General features: G+C 34.6%; 3 protein-coding genes across 3 annotated transcripts; 1 reads left to right on the forward strand and 2 right to left on the reverse strand.

Annotated features, from left to right (window-relative positions):
• Nucleotides 1–541: 541 nt before the first annotated feature.
• Nucleotides 542–6,408, reverse strand: LOC101257439 (uncharacterized). The gene is made up of 2 exons (XM_004233975.5): nt 5,620–6,408; nt 542–1,094 (listed from the first exon to the last, which is right to left on the reverse strand). The coding sequence occupies exons 1-2, from the start codon at nt 5,809–5,811 to the stop codon at nt 735–737; spliced, it is 552 nt and encodes a 183-aa protein (XP_004234023.1). The 5' UTR covers nt 5,812–6,408; the 3' UTR covers nt 542–734.
• Nucleotides 6,409–7,962: 1,554 nt separating this feature from the next.
• On the forward strand, nt 7,963–14,996 carry LOC101257736 (armadillo repeat-containing protein LFR). Its single transcript, XM_004233976.4, has 8 exons — nt 7,963–8,304; nt 12,266–12,435; nt 12,539–12,681; nt 12,829–13,085; nt 13,817–13,922; nt 14,035–14,173; nt 14,270–14,397; nt 14,485–14,996. Exons 1-8 carry the CDS (start codon nt 8,106–8,108, stop codon nt 14,738–14,740), a joined length of 1,398 nt encoding a protein of 465 aa, XP_004234024.2. The 5' UTR covers nt 7,963–8,105; the 3' UTR covers nt 14,741–14,996.
• Nucleotides 14,997–15,735: 739 nt separating this feature from the next.
• Nucleotides 15,736–18,578, reverse strand: LOC101258036 (3-ketoacyl-CoA synthase 11). The gene is made up of 2 exons (XM_026030347.2): nt 17,168–18,578; nt 15,736–16,667 (listed from the first exon to the last, which is right to left on the reverse strand). Exons 1-2 carry the CDS (start codon nt 17,939–17,941, stop codon nt 15,882–15,884), a joined length of 1,560 nt encoding a protein of 519 aa, XP_025886132.2. The 5' UTR covers nt 17,942–18,578; the 3' UTR covers nt 15,736–15,881.
• Between the last annotated feature and the right edge of the window lie 930 nt (nt 18,579–19,508).

Here is a 19,508-nt window from a genome sequence, read left to right on the forward strand (position 1 = left end):
GATTGGGAGTAGAAGAATTAATTTTTTTAGAGTGAAGAAATGAAAATAATACCTTACTAGTAGTATTTATTTGTTATCATGACACGACGACACGTGGGCATAGATAGAGCCACGTAGCAATAACGCACAGCTTTATCGAACATATAAATCATTGGACGTTTATCTATTAGCAAAAAAATAATATAGGAAAAGAAAATTAGATGTCAAAAATATGACGGAGGATATTTACATATTATTTATAATAATTTGAGATATATTGATCGCTTTTCCCTATAAAATAAAATATTAAAATTCTAATTGAGATTGCATGAATATAATATTTGATTATAATTATATATCTACGTATTTTTGAAGCTATAGTTGTTTTGAATTCATAAGTAGTCAACTGTGTGTGTTTTTGAAAGGTATTATTAATAAATATGTTATTTAACTCAGTAAGATTAAAATCACCTAATGTAATATTTTGCCAGATTATCAGTATCAAGCCCACGGTGAGATTACACTGTATTTTACCAGATGATATAAACTTTGCAATACAGAATATTCAAATCTTGTATGTCCTTGCAGGAGTCAATTGTGATAGCTATTAGAAAAGGTTCAAATGTGCCAAAACCAGTAGCTCTTCAAGGAAATGCATATGATAAAGAGTATGAACTACACATAAAAACTTACAGCAAGGGCGCGGAGTTTCATATTACTTCTGTGAATACAGAAAAAGAACATATTCCCTTTGTCTAGGTTGGTGTTTTGCCAGGAACTTTCTGTGCAATCCATCCTAAACCATCGTATAAGCCGTCACCAGTCAGGGCACTGCAGGCTTGTATATGCCAATCGTGGTTCTTAATGCTATGAAGGGAAAGTGCATCAGTTATCTCTGCAGGGGTCATGGCATCTTTAAGATCCTGTTTGTTTGCAAACACTAGTACAACTGCATTTTGCAGATCCTCGTGTGGGAGCAACCTGAACAGCTCGTCTTTCATTGTGGAAATACGGGCTCTGTCACTGCTATCGATAACTACAATGACAGCATGAGTTCCGCGATAGTAAGTTGCCCATGATGTCCTCAGTCTTTCTTGCCCACCAAGATCCCAGACCTGATAAAAACAACATAAAATAGAGAGAAAGGATTAAGTCCTCATTTATTTCTCCAGATATAATTAACCTGCAGTCTTTTGTCAATACACTTCTTCAATGGCGAAAAAAAGTGAGAGGATAAGGGTAACTTATAATATACGGAGTACAAATCAGAGTGCAGAAACAAGGACATAATGTCAATGATGGTATCGCAAGGTCTCTTTCTTTTCTAACAAGTGTGTTATCACAACCGTTAGATGCTTCAAGCTGGTTAGTAAAAGAATTCCCTGGCTTCAAGAGGAAGAAAGTGTATGCTCAAAAACAATCACGGTACCAAGGAAAATTATTTCTCATCAGTGGCTACTGAAGGCCAATACACTATTGATCATATGAGTTCCTATCCAAGTCCACATAAAAGAGAAAATATTCCTTATTGTTTGGTTGGAGTATACTGCACACTTGAATCAGACTAGACCACAACTTCGAAACTACTCAATGTAACATGAACCCATAAACCCATGTGCACAAGATATAAATCCGCCTCAAGTGTCAGCTAGAAGCAAAAGCATGTCATGCATACTAAATATCCTCAGTTATTCTGGTTATTATGAGGGGTTCAGCAGAAGTAAAACTTTTTTTTGTTAGATAGGTTCAGCAGAAGTATTTTCTTGGCTCCAGTCCTGAGAACCAAAACAATTTTACTATTAAATGGGGTGAATGCAAGACAGTAAATTATATTGAAATCCAATATGCTTACCTACTTCGTGACCTTAAAGGTTGCCAGCGGCACTCCCATTAATAGCTGATAATGTTGAGAGTTGATAGACACACATGTAACTAGGACATCTTTCAATTAGGGCAAAAGAAGTAATTTGGTTTAAAAAAAAAAAAGATTGTAGATTTTGGGGTGATTCAGAAAATAGTGGTAGTCATTTTTCAAGGAAAAGATATCTTTGACCTGTGTTGTAGACGGTTTCATTTTCACAGATTAAAAAGTCATCAGAATTATTTCATTCGGAGAAATTTAGAAATTCCAGTACTTCAGGCCCAAAAGGTACCCTTACCTGCTCTTAGAAAGTGAAATTCTTCTTTATTAGGTTTATGACCATAAGACCATTTAACTGTTTAAGCAGATGAACGTTTCCCCATTAGAGATAATGGGTCCACAAAATTAACCATTTTGATTAAAACATACAAGCGCAACAACAAATACCATTGAATCAACTTCCACAAAGGGCATGGAAAAAGAAATAAAGCACTGTGCACAAAGATGGAAAAGAATGAGAACACTATGATTTGCGTCACTATAACCCGCCTTAGTTAAGAATCTTATTACAGGCATCACAGATTCGAACCCTGGCGCAGACAAAGACCGGAATTTAAGTGGAGAAGGTTAAAAGTGTTAAAAGTAAAGAAGGGTAGAGGGGTTAGCCCATTATCCACTGCATTTCGTTCCATGTGCCACTGGACCTCGGGATTTCTCGGTTATCGAAAAAGAAGAATCTTATTGTGTAAAATCACACTGTCAAGGTGTCAATTGTTCTGGGAGAACACCATTATGAGAAAAAGAAAAAACACTAAAGATGATTTCACGACTTGTCATCATGAAAATAAAGTTGCACATTATAAACCTACTTCATCTGTTTAATATTTCATGTGCTGCATCAAACAGCAAAATAATTGAATAGCAACATGGACTAGAAGGACCACTCAATTAGACGAATTACCCAAACTAAGAATTTTCATAGACAGTTCTTTAAACTCGCTCGAGGGCTGAAAGAACTAAAGTCAAGGGATGGCGCCCATAATCCTATTATGCAGATTGACATCCAACTAGCCCATTCCTATTGGGATGTTAATCATTGCTGCATTGCACGATTACATACAGGTAATAGTATATTGTGTGGAACATGATTGGAACTGAATGGCGATGCCACAAATCTCAGACAGATGTCGCTAGACTGGAAATTGAGGGAATAAAAAGACTGAAGGACAGCATTTACCAATTTGGCGCCCATGTAGATAAGAATTTAGGGTGCTCTTGGCAAGACGCATCGTTTTTATGACGAAGCCAATTTTTCTGCTATTAAGAGGGGGAAATTACTTCTCTCACTTAGGACGTAAGTCATCTTTCTTTCGGCTATCTTTAATTCTTAAGTTCATACTACTTGCTACAACTACCACATAAATATTATTATTGATCTTCAGTAATAAAAAGTTCCATCAAAACATTATGCTTTGCTGACACCATTATTAATATTTGGTACATAGATCAATAATAAAAAGTTCCATGAAAACATTATGCTTTGCTGATACCATTATTAATATTTGGTACATACTTTTTGCTAAAAACTTATTTTTCCATACACAAACCGAACACTAGAAAAACACTTTTTACGAAAACACACATGGAGAATTACTTCCAACATATCAAATACTTCTACTTAAGTACATATAAGTTCAACTTTTCTATTTGTTTTACCTTTTTGGAGCACTTAAATATTCCAATCAGCAAAGATGATTCGACTCTTCGCAATCATGTGCTTCTTGTGGAATTTTCTATTTTCTTATTCTTACTTTATGTGGCTTTCTCCCTCATCACATCAATAAATTATAAGAAACTGTGATCCATTTCCATCATCAGCAAGCATTTGTAGATTAAAGAAGTGCATAACTTGATCTACTCCTGTCAAAATGATCCTCTTCTATGATGATTAACCCTTTTGAGTTAGAACTGGACAATCTATTGCCTTCCTCATCCTTCTTCTACCTCTGCTTCTTCTTCCTCCTCCACCTAGATTCTAAAAAACTTCCCACTACTTCTCCCTCATTTCATCCATCAGTTAGACTTACATGTGATACGTTTCCTCAAAATTTCAGCCAAAATCCGCCTCAAATGTTCTAATTCCCAACAACTAAATTTAAGTTGGTGAATCCCTATATTACGGACATCTGTCCTATCCTCGGTCACTTAATCAGATTAAGTGATATTGAAAACCATCATGTACACAATCAACTAATAAAGGATAGGTTCACAGAAACACAATCTTCAAATTATTATTGTTTTCATAGACACACTTGTACAGAATTGTATTTCTCACTCACACTATAATTGAAATAACAGAACAATTTCAAATTAAAACGAAAAATGAAAAAAATGTTAAATCTGACAAGCTTAACACTGCAGCTGAATATGAGTTTGTCCAAACAAACCTTGGGAAATCATAAAAGACAATTCTTAAATGATTCCAGATTGGTATACGTTAGCTGCTGCTAGCCTATTCTATAAACTATAAAGTATATATGTGGTCAATATCAGGGTTATTTTCAATGTAGAGGTCATGTTGTCATACTCCCAAACTATAGGAGAATTTGTCTAATAGTAATAACATCTCATTAACCACCATTCCAGGAGAAACGGATAAATTATTCATCTCAAGTGCTAATCACTAGCATGAACAAACTGAGCTCTTCCCATTAGCAACCAGAACCTTCTCAAAAGCATGTTAGAAAATATCCATCAGTTTACTTCTGAGCTCGTATACCAAGTGAAACAAGTAAAGCTAAATGATATATACCAAACAAATCTCCTTAACTTGCAATTACCATTTATATATATGGATCAAACCAATTAATTTGTAATATATCTTTAAACAAAAATCAATCTTTTCTGAGCACCCAAGTGTGTTGTAACGTGCAATTTGAAGTAGTTAGAAATTGGAATTGAAGTCCATGGGAGACATGGGTTCTAATCCCAGCATGAGAAGAAGCTAAAGCTATTTATTCCCATCTGTCTGAGATTAACAGATATCCAGTGTCATAATCAAGGCTTCCTCAATCGCGATGATTGCTTATGCATAGTCTATTACGAGTTCAAGACAAGCCTCTATGGGGAATTTGGTGCAATCTAACCCAGAAATTACCCTTTTATAAAATCAATCCTTCATTATGAACATAACAACTTTATACTACAATTTTATGCATAACCCTTTTTTCCTTTTTGATAACCATGGTGTATGGCCTAGTTACCGCACAGTTTGACAAATTACACTAGACACATATCACGTCCCATCAACAACATAATAGCAATTGGTACCACGTAACTCTGTCCACTAAGGAACAACTTTATACTACACTCATAAATCTAATTCCATATGACACCTACAAACTCTCACCTGCAACATAATAACAATAGGTACCAAGTAACTCTGTCTACGAAGGAACAACTTTATACTTTCAATTTCACTCATAAATCTAATCCACATGATACCTACTACCTCCGACCAGCAACAGATACCAAAACTCTCTCTATCCACCAAGGCCACCAAAACTAGGACATATAGGAATATATCACCTAGTGTTCTTCGTCACTGCTAGGATTTAATCTAATACCTCATCGTTCTTAACCCACATCATTAACCACTGGACCACACCATTGGGTGACCAATTTCACGCATAAACTTGATGCAAAATGATTAAATAATCCAATTATAACTCAACAAAACAGAAAAAGTAATATGAGATTCAGATACAGTGTTTGCTCACCTCAAATCGTATGTTCTTATAAACAAGCTCCTCAACGTTACTACCAACAGTAGGATTGGTAGTAACCACCTCACCCAGATGCAACTTATAAAGCGTCGTCGTTTTTCCAGCATTATCCAATCCAACAACAATGATCTTGTACTCTTTCGCCGGAAACATCATGAACCAGAATCTCGATACAAAACCTCCCATAACTTTTACAGATCTGATCTAAAACAAAAACCGATCAAAGTTGATTGATTCAACTTTCAGGTTCCAATGAAATCGTTGATAATCGGAACTAGAATCGACGGTGAAAATTCGTGATGAGTACTCGAATTTTTTATCAGAGAATTCCCTTTTTGACGAAGAAATTGGTTTAGAGTAGATTATTCAAAAAGGATAAAAAGAAGAAGGAGACAACAATTATTTTATGCTGTTAATGCCAGTAAAGATAAAATACTATTTATTTTGATGAACAAAGTTTTTAATTATAGTTTAAATTTTATTGTTCTAACAAAAAAAAAAGGATGAAGGAACTTTTGTGAAATCAAAAACACTATACGCAATTTGTTTTTGATAATCAATATAAAATTTATAGGATCAATTTTAAATGTTGTTTTAACTGGAGATTATAATTCTTATTTTTAAAAAAATTCAAATGAAAAAAATAAAACACACGACAAAGTAGAGAAACGAAAAGCATTACAAAATATATATAATATAAAACAAAACATTATAAATTTACACATCTTTAAATAATTATAAGAAAAAATAGGGAACTTCAAAAGGCCATGAAGAGGCATTCTCAAGGTTTACACTATGCTAGTGTGGATATTTTAATAGAGTAGTTATTAAACTCTAAGACGATTAGAAACTGAAAAGATTAAAAAAGATTTGCTAATGATATATCTTAACTGTGTGCGTAATTCACAATAAGAATGGAATAGAAAATTAAAGATTTAATGAATGTAAATTGTTTATATATAATTGTAAGAATCAATTCTAACATATTCGAATTATAATAGTTTCAAACTTAAATTATTACAAAGTCTAATTTTCAAATTATTCAAATAATTATTAATTTCAATAAATAGTTATGCATTTGGTTCTCTTTATGAGATTTATGGATAGTTTGTCCTATTGACTTCAAACCTTCAATTTGGGCTTACTTAAAGATTTATGCTTGCTTGTTGCTAGATTTATAATACTTTCTAAACTATGGTTAAAATTTGAAACAAACCAAAAAGTGGCTACTTGGTGTAAATAATGGTGTCCATAGTATTGCTTTCAAATTTTAATGTTGGTTTTTTCTCCACCAAATTCTAAATAACTTCTTTTTACTACTAGACATAAATTTTATACTTTTTAACTTTTTTTAACAGACATAAATTTTATAGTTATCATACTAGTAAAACAGAATTTTATAAATAATATAATTTTTTTTAAAGAACTTATGTCCATTAGATATAAGTTTAATTGTTAAATGATAAAAATATAGATCAATACATTTAAAGAATTAAATATAAAGATCAATTTATTTAAAACATGAAACAATTTATGATATTCATTAGTAATTTTTGACTTATCACAAAAAATAGTTAATGTTTTGAATATTTAAATTTTATGATTGAAACTTCAAATTGACGGCCTAATGATATGGTGCAATATGCATATGAAGTTATTCTTTTTAATCAGATGTCTTCATTTAGGTTGTGACTAAGAAAAATTTCAGGGAGTGCTTTTCTCAAACGGATCTTTAAGGCTTATAAATTCGCTTAACTAATCGGTATTATTGAGGTTTTTGTTTAGAAATTATTCTCTAGTCAATGATACTATAAGAGTATATGTACAGTAGAGTGGTATCATTAAAGCTTCTTGTTCAGAAATTACACATTAGTCAATGATACTATAAGATTATACGTATATTATTGTGATATCATTAAAGTTTTATTGTAAAGAAATCACTGATCATTAGTCAATGAAACTATAAGATTATATATATACACACATGTTTTTATGGTATTATTAAGGTATCTTAACAAAAACTATTAAAACACCTAAGCGAAATTATCAGCTTTGATGATACCAATACACACATCAATATAGTATACAAGTAACCACCAATATAAATATCAATTAAGCAAAATTATCAGTTTTAATGTTACTAATACAATATATAATATTGATATTATTATTAGTTAAGCGAAATTAGTTGGGAATATATATAGTGTAAAATATTTAGCGGGGTATAAGTATGAAGGGACATATGCTTGTAATTATTTTACTTTTATGTGGTATTTGCTTAATTTTTATTATTTTAAATTGTATATTTATATAATTTTTCTAAAAGAAAACACATTTGGACTTATATGAAAAACCATGGGCTCAATGTTGGACTTATATGAAAACCCGACCCATTATTTCATCATTTATTCTCTCTCACACCTCGAATTCTTCACAGTGGTTTTTGTGCATAGCAGAAAGGAGAAATAAGCGGGAAAAAGATGCAGAAGCGGCAAAGCGGTGGCGTAGCTGGCGGTGGCTCAGCTACTCCGGTAGCTAAGAGAGGACGTCCGTTAGGTAGCGTAAACAGTAACTCCGCCGCTGCCTCTGCTACCGCGGCAGTCGCATCCAGTGCTGCCGACTCAGTAGCTCCGCCAACGCTTCTCGGACCTTCGCTTCATGTTCACTATGCATTTGCTGGTCAGTTAGTGCCTTATCGTATGTGTATTATACTGAATTTTGAATGCGTTATCATTAACTTTTTAGGTTTAAAAGGTGAAGGTTTGTAGTGCTATGTGGATAATGTATCTGTATATATGTTATGTGGTCTTATACATGTAATTTTGAGTACTTTATTTTGCGTTTTTATACTACCGCATGCATTACCAGTTTACTTACGAGCTGAATTATTGATTTTTTTGAGCTTGGGGTGCGGCCTTGTCTGGACATGCGTGATGAAGCTTAGGGATTTGAATTACCATAGTATAAGGTGTGAGTAAATGGACGGTAATGTCGAGTTGAAGTTATATCCTGCCGGTTGTTTCCTTGTTGTTCAGGAAATTAACTTTTACTCGTATCTAATAGCTTTCAAGGATTCAAAATAGAATTTCTAACCTAAATCCCTAAACTACAAAGAAAAATGCTGTTAGAAAAGTTGGAAGAGAGGCACACAAGGGTGTGGCCTAGTGGTCAGTGGTTGAGAACCTTGAGGTCTCACGTTCAAAACACTAAGTGATTCTTCCCATCTGTCCTAACCTTGATTAACAGAGTAATCTGCTACCAGTTGTTGGTGGGAAGTTTGCGTGAAATTAGTCGAGGTGCGTCTAAGATGGCCGGACACCATGGTCATGAAAAAAAGTAGTTAGAGCAGTGGAATAAATAGCCAGTACCCTGAAAGGAAATTTGACCCATTTGCAACAAACTTAATTCAATTATTTTTTAAAATGGTAACTTAAATCTAAATTTGATTTTCTTGTTGTTTAAGTTGGCTGGACACCACAGTCATGATAAAAAGTGGTGAGAGGGGTGGAATAGATTGCCAGTACCCTGAAAGGGAATTTCACCTATTTGCAACAAACTTAATTCATTTTAAAAAAAAATGATTTTTTAAAACTAAATTTCATTTTCTTGTTGAACAACAAACGAGTTTCATTTATCCAGTTACTCTGTGAAGAATAATGTCGTTAAAATTAACGGAGATGTTCCCCAGGAGAGTTGTTCCTGGTGTCACAACTGCTATTGCTGCCTTCTTTTTAGAAATTTGCTCTTTTAGTTGGAACTATAGACTTTGTTTTAATTTTTCAAGTTGAGGAGCTAGACACGCAGGATCATGACCATATATTGGAACCTAAATGCATAAACATTGTTGTCAAGTGAAAATTCGCCTTTGAGTCAAATGCACATTTTATGGGATTACACTAGGACTAGGTATGTTGTTGCACATTTTGGAATCACTAGTCAAATTGGAGAACTTAATATTGAATTGAAAATACAAACATGTGGACTCTCAGAATGGCCTCGAAACAATAACATAGAGGGCAGGGTTTCAGAAAGGAAAGACATTCATTACTAGACCTAAGATCTACTTGGATAGTTGATTTTTCGCCGTCCTTGAGCTCTGGGTGTATTACAATTTTACAGTTGCTGATTGATCCTTCGGGAGAAGGCAGTACTTAAGGATGTTGATCCCCATCTAGGTTTGTTCGAAGAAGTGTGCGTTTATAGGAACCTTTCATGCAAAGCTCACCGAAGAAAACAAGTCCAAAGCGCACTTCGTTGCTCAACTTAGTAATGTTCATAAATGATTACTCAAATAATTCTCGTCACTATAACTCGGGAAAAGCTCACGGGATAGAGTCTTAGATACTCTCATGCCTCTTCATTTGTTGAGGGATGCCTTTTTGCTACTCCTGTTGTTCTCTGGTCATTGGTTCTATCGATGCATCTTTAGTGTCACCTAAGTTTGTGCCTCCCCCCCCCCACCCACCCCCACCCACACAATGATCTAGATCTACTTGCTTGATGCCGTGGTCCCCTCTTTCTAGCTATTCTCTTCACTTTCTTGTTTTCACCGTCATTCTATTGCCTCTCCTCCCCCTTCCTTTGTCGTCTAAGGTGGTATAGTGGCTCCTTCAGATTGGTCACTAAGAAAAATTCTCCACAGTTGTGCATTTGCAATAATGTTAATAAGTGACTGTGCTAGCCACTCTCAGTTGGTGTTCATGAAAATGTTATTGTGCAGTACTAACTCTTGATTTTCTGTCTGTAATCTGGAGGTAGATGCTCACCTCCTAACTTCACTCTCAAACTTTATTTGAGTATCGGCCTTATATGAATTAGCCGTCTGCTACATAGGCTTATGACTCAACAAACATTTCCAACTAATGGATCAACATCCCACACGCATGTCTTATCTTCTGTCCTCTAAAGGCCCAACTAAATAGTGCATCCTTCACTAATACCTGACATAGTACATTATAGCTGGAACCTCTTACATAAATGTTGAGAATAAAGAAGCACTTTTTAATCATATTAACAAAGAAATTCCAAGAAAGCATTTCTCATGCAGATACAACAACTCCTTTATCTGTTGGGTCTGTTATCTCTAGTATTGAGGGAAGGTCGACTTTGCTTCTATCTAATGATGGAAAATTTTAAGGGAAGTTTGATTTTAGGATTTCCTACCTAGTTTAAATAAGGGAAGTTTTAATAACCTAAATTTTAGGATTTCCTACCTAGTTCAAATAAGGAAAGCTTTAATAACAAAAAATTAAGTTGATTTCAAAATTTTAAATACTAGGAAAATGATTAGATGACTAGGTTTGTCTAATGTGAGATCAATTTTAAGAGATAAAAAAGGGAACCGACATTTCGGAAGGGCCTTCATGCTTTTAGATAGATGTAGAGAATATAAATCTAGATCCAATCTGTAATTGCTATGCTCTATTCGATCTTGAAGTATTAATTGTACAATAACTCTACTTTTAACAATTACGTATGCATATTTGTATTCAGAGGACTAATCTCCAAGAAATGAATATTAGTATTCTACAATCACCACGTATTCGGTATGGGACTAAACTTGGAGTCTAAATGGACTTATCTTCCTAGTTGTGTTCATTGGCCCATAAATTTCATTCTTTTCCATATTTTTCAAGTTCTTTTAAAATGAGAGTGACTTTATATAAAGTAAACTCTTAATTAATTTTGAAGTCATTAGGACTTTTTAAATAATTCAAATAAGTAAAGATTTAATGACCAAAATCTTAGTTGATCTCAAAGTCATAAAAATTAGGGAGATAATAAATGACTATTTTAACTAATGTGAAATCTAATTTTAAAGGGTAAAAAAGGTGAATAACATTTCGCTATGAGCTTTGAACTTTCAACATGTATGGATTATAGAGGTTTACAATTCTTCGTATTTTTTTATATTCTTAGTATTTTACTTGTATTGCCAAAAGGTATGATGTAGATGTCAATGGAATGGAATGGACCATGGAGATAAATGTGCAAAGCCCATCGAGTCAAAAGAAGCTACATAAACTTTCCATATGTTAAAGCGTCGGGTGAGCGGGCCTGAGTTATTTGGCATCTGCGTGGTGGAAAGTAGCACATATCTTGTGGACTAGTTGAGGTCCTTTGCAAATGATAGTGCTTTGCACAGTTGCACTTAAAGCTCTAATAGATCTTGAGCTGTTGTATGCCTTTGCCTTTACCTCTAGGACATCCATTTGGGTCAAGATTTGACTCTTCCAGTACTCCAACTGTTACATTCCAACAATTTGGTCAACCCTATCTAAGCAAAATTAAAGTAGTTTCCGATCCGCATAAGGTACAGCTATTGGTGTACGATGGAACACCAGTTATGTAAATTGCTTCGTTTCTGAAAAATTGATTGACCTGCTGAATTTGAGGAAATAGTGCAGGCATTTGTAGAAGGTAAGTGAATTAAAATATTTTCTGATCTGCATAAGGTACCATTGGCGTAAGATAGAACTCAATTGATGAAAATTGCAGCATTTCTGAAAGTTTGTTCTGACTTGTTGAATTTGAGGAAATACAAGCATTTGTAGAAGACGAGGATGTGGATTAAATGATGCATTTTCCAGCCACATATGCTTATGATTATCATTTAGTTACCAATCTTCCGTTCTTACAGATCAGAATAATAAAAGGATTGTTCTGGCACTTCAAAGTGGATTGAAGAGTGAGCTGACGTGGGCATTAAACGCTCTCACTTTGCTATCATTTAAAGAGAAAGATGAAGTCCGCAAAGATGCAACCCCTCTTGCGAAAATTCCTGGGTTGCTTGATGCTCTACTTCAAGTTGTATGTTTCTCAATGTTTTCTGTGTAACTTCTGCCTCATGGTTGACTCTTGATTAGTTTTTCCCTATTTACTTACATTGTGATGGCAATGATCTGTTTGACAGATAGATGACTGGCGTGATATAGCGTTACCAAGGGTGCTTGTGAAGACACCACGTGTTCGACTATTGGGTGCAAATTCAGCTGTTACTGGATTTGGAAATGAATATGAGGCCTTGAACTCGGATAATAGCTTACCTCATCCTAGGTAATTCAACATGCCTCACCCCTTCTGTCTTCTTCCTGATGCCTTTAGTTGTAAATCTTAGTTTCCGATGCATGGAATCTGCAATGCAGACCCTACCATGTATTTAATTGACTTGTGTTACTTGCTCCATATATCCTTTGACCACAGTACTGGATCTGGATCCTCCAACAAAGAGGCATCTGTTCTGAAGTGTGCTAACAAGCTTCGCCCTGGAGCCTGGAATTTTGATGAAGATGGCCTATTTAACTTGGATGAGGAGGGGCGTGCTGAGAAACAGCTGTGTGCTGTCGCTGCTTCAAACATTATCCGCAACTTCTCTAACATGCCAGATAATGAAGTCATCATGGCGCAGCACAGGCATTGCTTTGAAACCATATTTCAATGTCTTGAAGATTATGTTACAGGTGGGGAAAGAGGTTTAAACTTAATCTTAGTTTTTTTGTATTTGGTTTAAATTTGCCATCTATGATGTGGCAGTTTGTATTATGTTCTGCTCATATAAGACATTTACTCATCTATCTTCTGAATCTATCTTCCTGGTTATACATTGAGGAAGATGTTGATTGTTAGTGATGTATGTAATTTGACTTGTTAGATGAATAAATCCTACTGAGGAAATTCTATCATTCTAGAGGAATTCTCTCTTGTTTATTCCTTGGAAACCTCCCTAAATATTTAGCACATTCCATACTTCTGATAGTCGAATTCTCTACCTGTTTAGTCACCCTTTTATTGTTGACAGCTTATTGAAGTTTATGACTTATGTATGTGGCCTCATTTTATACTTTCCAATGGAAAGGGTCAATTTAAGATTTCTGTGCTTGCGTGGTATAATCTAAATAGACTGCTTGGACTTTGTTGACAATCTTGATTATGTTGTTGCATGGCATGCCAACAACAACATACTTAGTGTAGTCCCACAAGTGAGATTGAGGAAGGTGGTGTATGCAGCCTTACCCCACCTTATGAAGGTAGAGAAGTTATTTCTGATAGACCCCTGGCTCAAGCAAAGCATATAGAATTGACAGATGGCTGAATGCCAGATACTCTTGATTAAAATGTTTTCTCGACTCATGTCCATTTAAAACATGTTTCTCTTTACCTATTTTTGATTTCGGATTTCTTTTGTTGACAGAGGATGAGGAACTTGTCACAAATGCCCTTGAGACTGTAGTGAATTTGGCTTTGTTGCTGAATCTTCGGATCTTTAGCTCCTCAAAACCTTCTTTTATCAAAATGACGTAAGCATTTGACTTGTCAGTTGCTTGCTTTGTACTGTTGGCTCTTATACTGAGTTGAGGCTTTTTTTTGTTTCTGTATGTTCTAAATTGAGTTGTTTGTTTCTTGATCCAGGGAGAAACGTGCAGTCAAGGCTCTCATGGGAATGCTGGGATCTGCTGTGAAGGCTTGGCACTCTGGCGCTGCTGAATTAATTGGTCGTCTTATAATAAATCCTGACAATGAACCTTTCCTACTTCCTTTTGCTTCACAGGTTGATGTTCATTTTGACAGCTGCAGTACGAAATTTCCATCTGTACCTTTATGAATGCTCAGAAAACTCACTAAACACGATTTGTGAGACATGCAGATATATACACGTTTGGTCGATATAATGAGCTCTCCACCAACTGATGCTCAAGCAGCTGCTGTAGGTGCATTATATAACCTTGCAGAGATAAATATGGACTGTCGTTTAAAGCTGGCCAGTGAGCGATGGTAAGTGACAGAATTTGACCTAATTATAGTTAACAGATTCCTCTTAATTTTGTATCTGAACGATTGATTCACCACATTGAACTTCAGGGCAATTGATCGCCTGTTGAAAGTGATCAAGATGCCACATCCAGTACCAGAAATTTGCAGAAAAGCAGCAACTATTTTGGAAAACCTTGTGTTGGAGCCGCAGAACAAGCCCCTCCTCCTATCCTATGAAAATGCGTTTGCGGAAATGCTCTTCGGGGATCCAAGGTACTCAGACATATTCGCGAGGATATTATATGAACTAACATCACGATCAAGCAACAAAGTTGCATCAGCTTGTGGTATTTGGGGCATGTAACGCAGAGTGCTGTATTGGGTGGATTTGTGCTGACAGTGATGTATATATAAGTTTAACCTTGAATATTTATTAGTTTAACTTGCTGTCGTTCTCTTTAAGCACTAATCTAGCTCTTAACTGTAAAATTTAGTTCCTGGCAAGTAGTTCCTTCTCCTCAAGGCAAAGTGCCCTAATTTTGGGTTAGTCCTCATGTCTTTGGTTCAAGAATACTCGGGTAAGACGTGATGTGTTGGTAAGACATTTCTTATGAGCTTGATTCTTGTCGCAGTATTTAATTTGTAAGTATTCTATACAGCCCAGAGTTCTGAATTTTCACTTGGATTGAAATTGGACTAGAAGTCCACAAGAGGTGGATACAGAATTTTAATTATTCGGTGTTGAAAACATAGGGTTCAGATGAACTCGATGCCAAAGAAATCATCCTTATTCCTATTTCTTGTTGTAAATCTTAGGTCCAGCCCTATCCCTAGGCAGAGGTGGATCCGATATTTTAACTTGATGGATTGATCTTAGATCCACGCTTAGCGATCCAAAATTATTTAAAGTTGACGAGTCTGACCTTTAAATTTTTTAGGATCAAACACATTAGTAATTCTATTTTGGTGTGTTTTCACGTAAAAATTCAAATTCAGTTTCAATGTTGAAAATACTCGAATCAGATGAACTGAATATTGAAGCACCAGAGCCGCCTTTCCTCCTATGGTTGCTGCAGGTATTTCCAGCTCCTCGTTGCCCCCTTCTCATTTACGTACACAAAACAGCTGGTTCCATCTTTACTCAGCTATTTGCATCTACCATTTCATGCATTTATTACTCAGAAATTAATACAAAGTTCTAGTCACTTCATCATAAATACCCAAATACAACTAGTTAGATACTGTTGTAACAACCCCTTTTCGTTTCATTTTAGATTAACGGTGTTTTGAATGAACGCAAAATTTTAGAAATGTGTATTTACTCAGATTAACAATTATTCGTGGTGTTTGTGACCTTCATTTGCTAGAAAATAGAATATTTGATATCACTTTTTATAAATAATCAAATCAAATTACATTGTGCATTGCAATCTTAAAGGTAACAAAGAATGATAAATACTACTATTACATAGTAACATTTACTGGAGGAAAATTAAAAATTATTTTCAAGAATCATTAATTGTGACAATTCTAGGTACTTCAACTGGGAATTCATGAACCTCATCCATCCATGGATTCTTCTCTTTAGCAGGATTGATCGTCTTTAACGCGCGCCACACAACACTGTTACATTTAAATCCAGAACCAAATGCAATTTGCCATGTTCTGTCTCCTTTCTTGATCCTCCCTTTAGCTTCAGTATAAGCCAATTCATACCATAAAGAGCTACTTGATGTGTTACCAAACCTGTAAAGTGTCATTCTTGATGGCTCCATATGCCATTGGCTGAGCTCGAGATTCTTCTCGAGCTCATCCAGTACTGCCCTTCCACCAGCGTGTATACAGAAATGCTCGAATGCCAGCTTGAAATCAGGTATGTAAGGCTTGATTTTCATCTTAAAGATCTTCCTCGCGACTAATGTCATGAAGAAAAGGAGTTGCTCAGACATAGGAAGAACTAATGGCCCGAGCGTTGTGATGTTAGTTTTTAGTGCTTCCCCTGCAACAGCCATTAGGTCCTTCGATAAGGCAACACCAATCTCCTTCTTCTCGTCCTCCTCCTGGAACACACAACCATAGCTCCTGTCATCCGCGCCCTTGTGTGTACGTACTGTATGGATGAGTTGGTACTTGGAACGTCGACGATCTGTTGATCTGTTCGACAGCAGAATTGCAGCACCTCCCATCCTAAATATGCAATTTGAGACAAGCATTGATCTGTTGTTGCCAAAGTACCAATTGAGTGTTATGTTTTCCATACTCACCACAAGTGCATAAGAATTAGGATTCACCTGATCATACATCAACATTGATAGCATTAGAAATTTCAATACTTGATATAAACAAGTAGTACCATGTAAAGTTATCTTAGGTCACGAGTTCAAGTCTCGGAAACAACCACTACTGATGTCATTTTCAAATAGTACCATATTTGTATACAATCAATGTTTACCACTCTTGTCTCATAAGTTAGTTGAGTTCACCTTCCCACATGGAAGAAAGTTAATGAAACACTTTTTGAAAAGTGAGACATTGAATTGCCAACTAGTAGAGATTGGACATCAATGTGGTCCATTCCATTTTATTAATCTCGTTTTCATATTATCTGTCTTTTAAGATTTTCCAAAATCTATTTACTTTGAAACGCTTCTCAAGAAAAGTATATTTGGAAAATACTACTATTTGTATTTGACTAATCAATTTGAAAAACACTTTCCCGTTCTAAAATAAGCACTTTTGACTTCTCAAAACCTTAATCGAACATAGTATAAGTTAATCAAAAAGAACAAACCTGCAATAGTTGTTTAGCAAGATCAATAGAAATGAGTCCAGCACTACATCCCATTCCACCAAGATTATAACTCATAACATTTCCCCTGAGCTTGTAATGGTTAACAATCATAGCAGAAAGTGATGGTGTTGGATTAAACAAGCTACAATTCACCACAAGTATCCCAATATCCTTAGCCTTCACCCTAGTTTTCGCCAACAACTCATCGATAGCACCAAACATCACCATCTCAGCCTCTTTCCTTGCCTCAGCCATGTTAGGTTCCGCGGGCACTCTCAAAAGTGCCTCGGGAAAATACGTCTTTTGACCTAAACCCGACCTTTCTAGTATCTTCTTCTGAAAGGCCAAATTCTCCTCAGTGAAAATCCCGGCTTGTTTTGATCTCTCCATGAAAGTTTCTTTACTACACATAACATCAGGCTTAGGCTTATAACATGAAAAGTCAACCAAATACACTTTTCTAGGCCTTGTCATGAAATAAAGTGTCCCCAGAAAAACAACAACAGCAGAACATAAAATCACTGTGATAAGATTGAACTTCAATTTATCCAATAATTGGATCAGGTCCTCAACTGAAATAGTCATAACATGAACACAAAGAACTCCCAAAACAGGAACCAAAAACAGATACATTGCATTGCTGATCAAGTAATGGTAACCAAGTTTCACATATTTGAGCCTGATTGATTGAAGAAAATTAGGAAGATTGTTAACTTCAACCGAAATTCGCGCGGTTTCAGAGCTAACTGAATTCTTCTTGTTCTCATCCCTCATTGTTTAAACTGAGCTTGACTCTCAAATTCAATGAAGTTAGAGAAGAGAAAATGAGAAGTTTTCTTGATGAAATAAGAGATACTTGAGTGTAAAGAACTGTTTTTAGATGAAATATGAGATATCCGAGTGAAAAGAATTGATTTTTAGAGTAGAGAAGAGATACCCGAGTGAAAAGAATAGATTTTTAGAGTAAAGAAGAGATATTCGAGTGAAAAGAACTGATTTTTAGATGAAAGAAGACATATCCGAGTGAAAAGAATTGATTTTTAGAGGAAAGAAGAGATACCCGAGTGAAAAGAATGGATTTTTCAATAAAATAAGATATACACAAGTGAAAATAACGAACTTTTAGACGAAATAAGAGATATCTAAGTAAAAAAAACTCATTTTTTAAGTGAAGTAGAAGACACCGAAATGACAAGAACTGATTTTTAGATAAAAAAAGATATATCTAAATGACAAGAACTGATTTTGATAAGAGATACCCGATTGTCAAGAATTGATTTTTAGATGAAATAAGAGATATTCAAGTGAAAAAAAAAAGATTTTTAGATGAAATATGAGTAAAAAATAATCTTTTTAGACGAAATAAGAATGAGAAAGATTGAACAAAAAATAGAGTTGTAAATTTGTTGGGAAAAAATGATGAATTTGTTGGACAACTTATAGGATGCATGAACAGCAGGCTGGTGCAACTACCCCAACGAACTTGCATTTAATTTGCCACTTGGGAAAAATAAATATAGTACTAAAGTTTCGTGTATAAATTATTCTACTATTTTAGTAATTTGAATATTGAAGGAAGATAGATTTATGACTAGTTATATTAAGTTTTTATTTGACTTGAAGCATTGATTTTTCATTAAGAATAGAAAGGCTTTACAATAGAGTATTGAATATCTTGTGAGTAACTTGTTTTTCTTTTTAGCTATCTACGTGAGATAACGTGAGATTTTATCTGCATACCTAATATTATCTATCTTGTATTGAAGTTATCAATTTATTAAGGTGCATTTCATTGTCTTACATGAAAAACGAAGTTAATAATCACCACTTTAAGTATTTGACATGACATCTTTCACTTATTTGTTGTATTAGTCTAGATACGATATACTTTTCTCCGTTATTCGTTTACTGTTTTTTCTTTCCACTAGCTATTCATGCATGATATAATTTGAGTTATATGGTTCTTTTAATAAGATTTCAAAAAAAAAAAAAACATGAAAGATCGACAGATAAATCACATGAAATTAATACATGTATATCATGTGTTTAAATTTATAATTAATTTTTACTTCATTAAATTATGTGATGATAAAAATTACATTAACCTGATGTAAACACTCCGATCGATATGGATAAACTTTTTTCTTTTTAAAAACTATATGACACAAGCTTTGCCATTGTAGAGTTTGAGACTATATCACCACGTGGTAGGCTTTTCCTCATTAATTTTTAGTTTTATATGGTCATGTTTTAGGTTTTAAGTTATAATTTTTTTTTGGATAAATTAAGAACTTAACATATATAATAGATATAATAGATATTTTAAAAGTATTCCACTAGG

Source organism: Solanum lycopersicum, chromosome 3 (assembly GCF_036512215.1).
Source record: "Solanum lycopersicum chromosome 3, SLM_r2.1".
Classification (NCBI taxonomy): Eukaryota; Viridiplantae; Streptophyta; class Magnoliopsida; order Solanales; family Solanaceae; genus Solanum; species Solanum lycopersicum.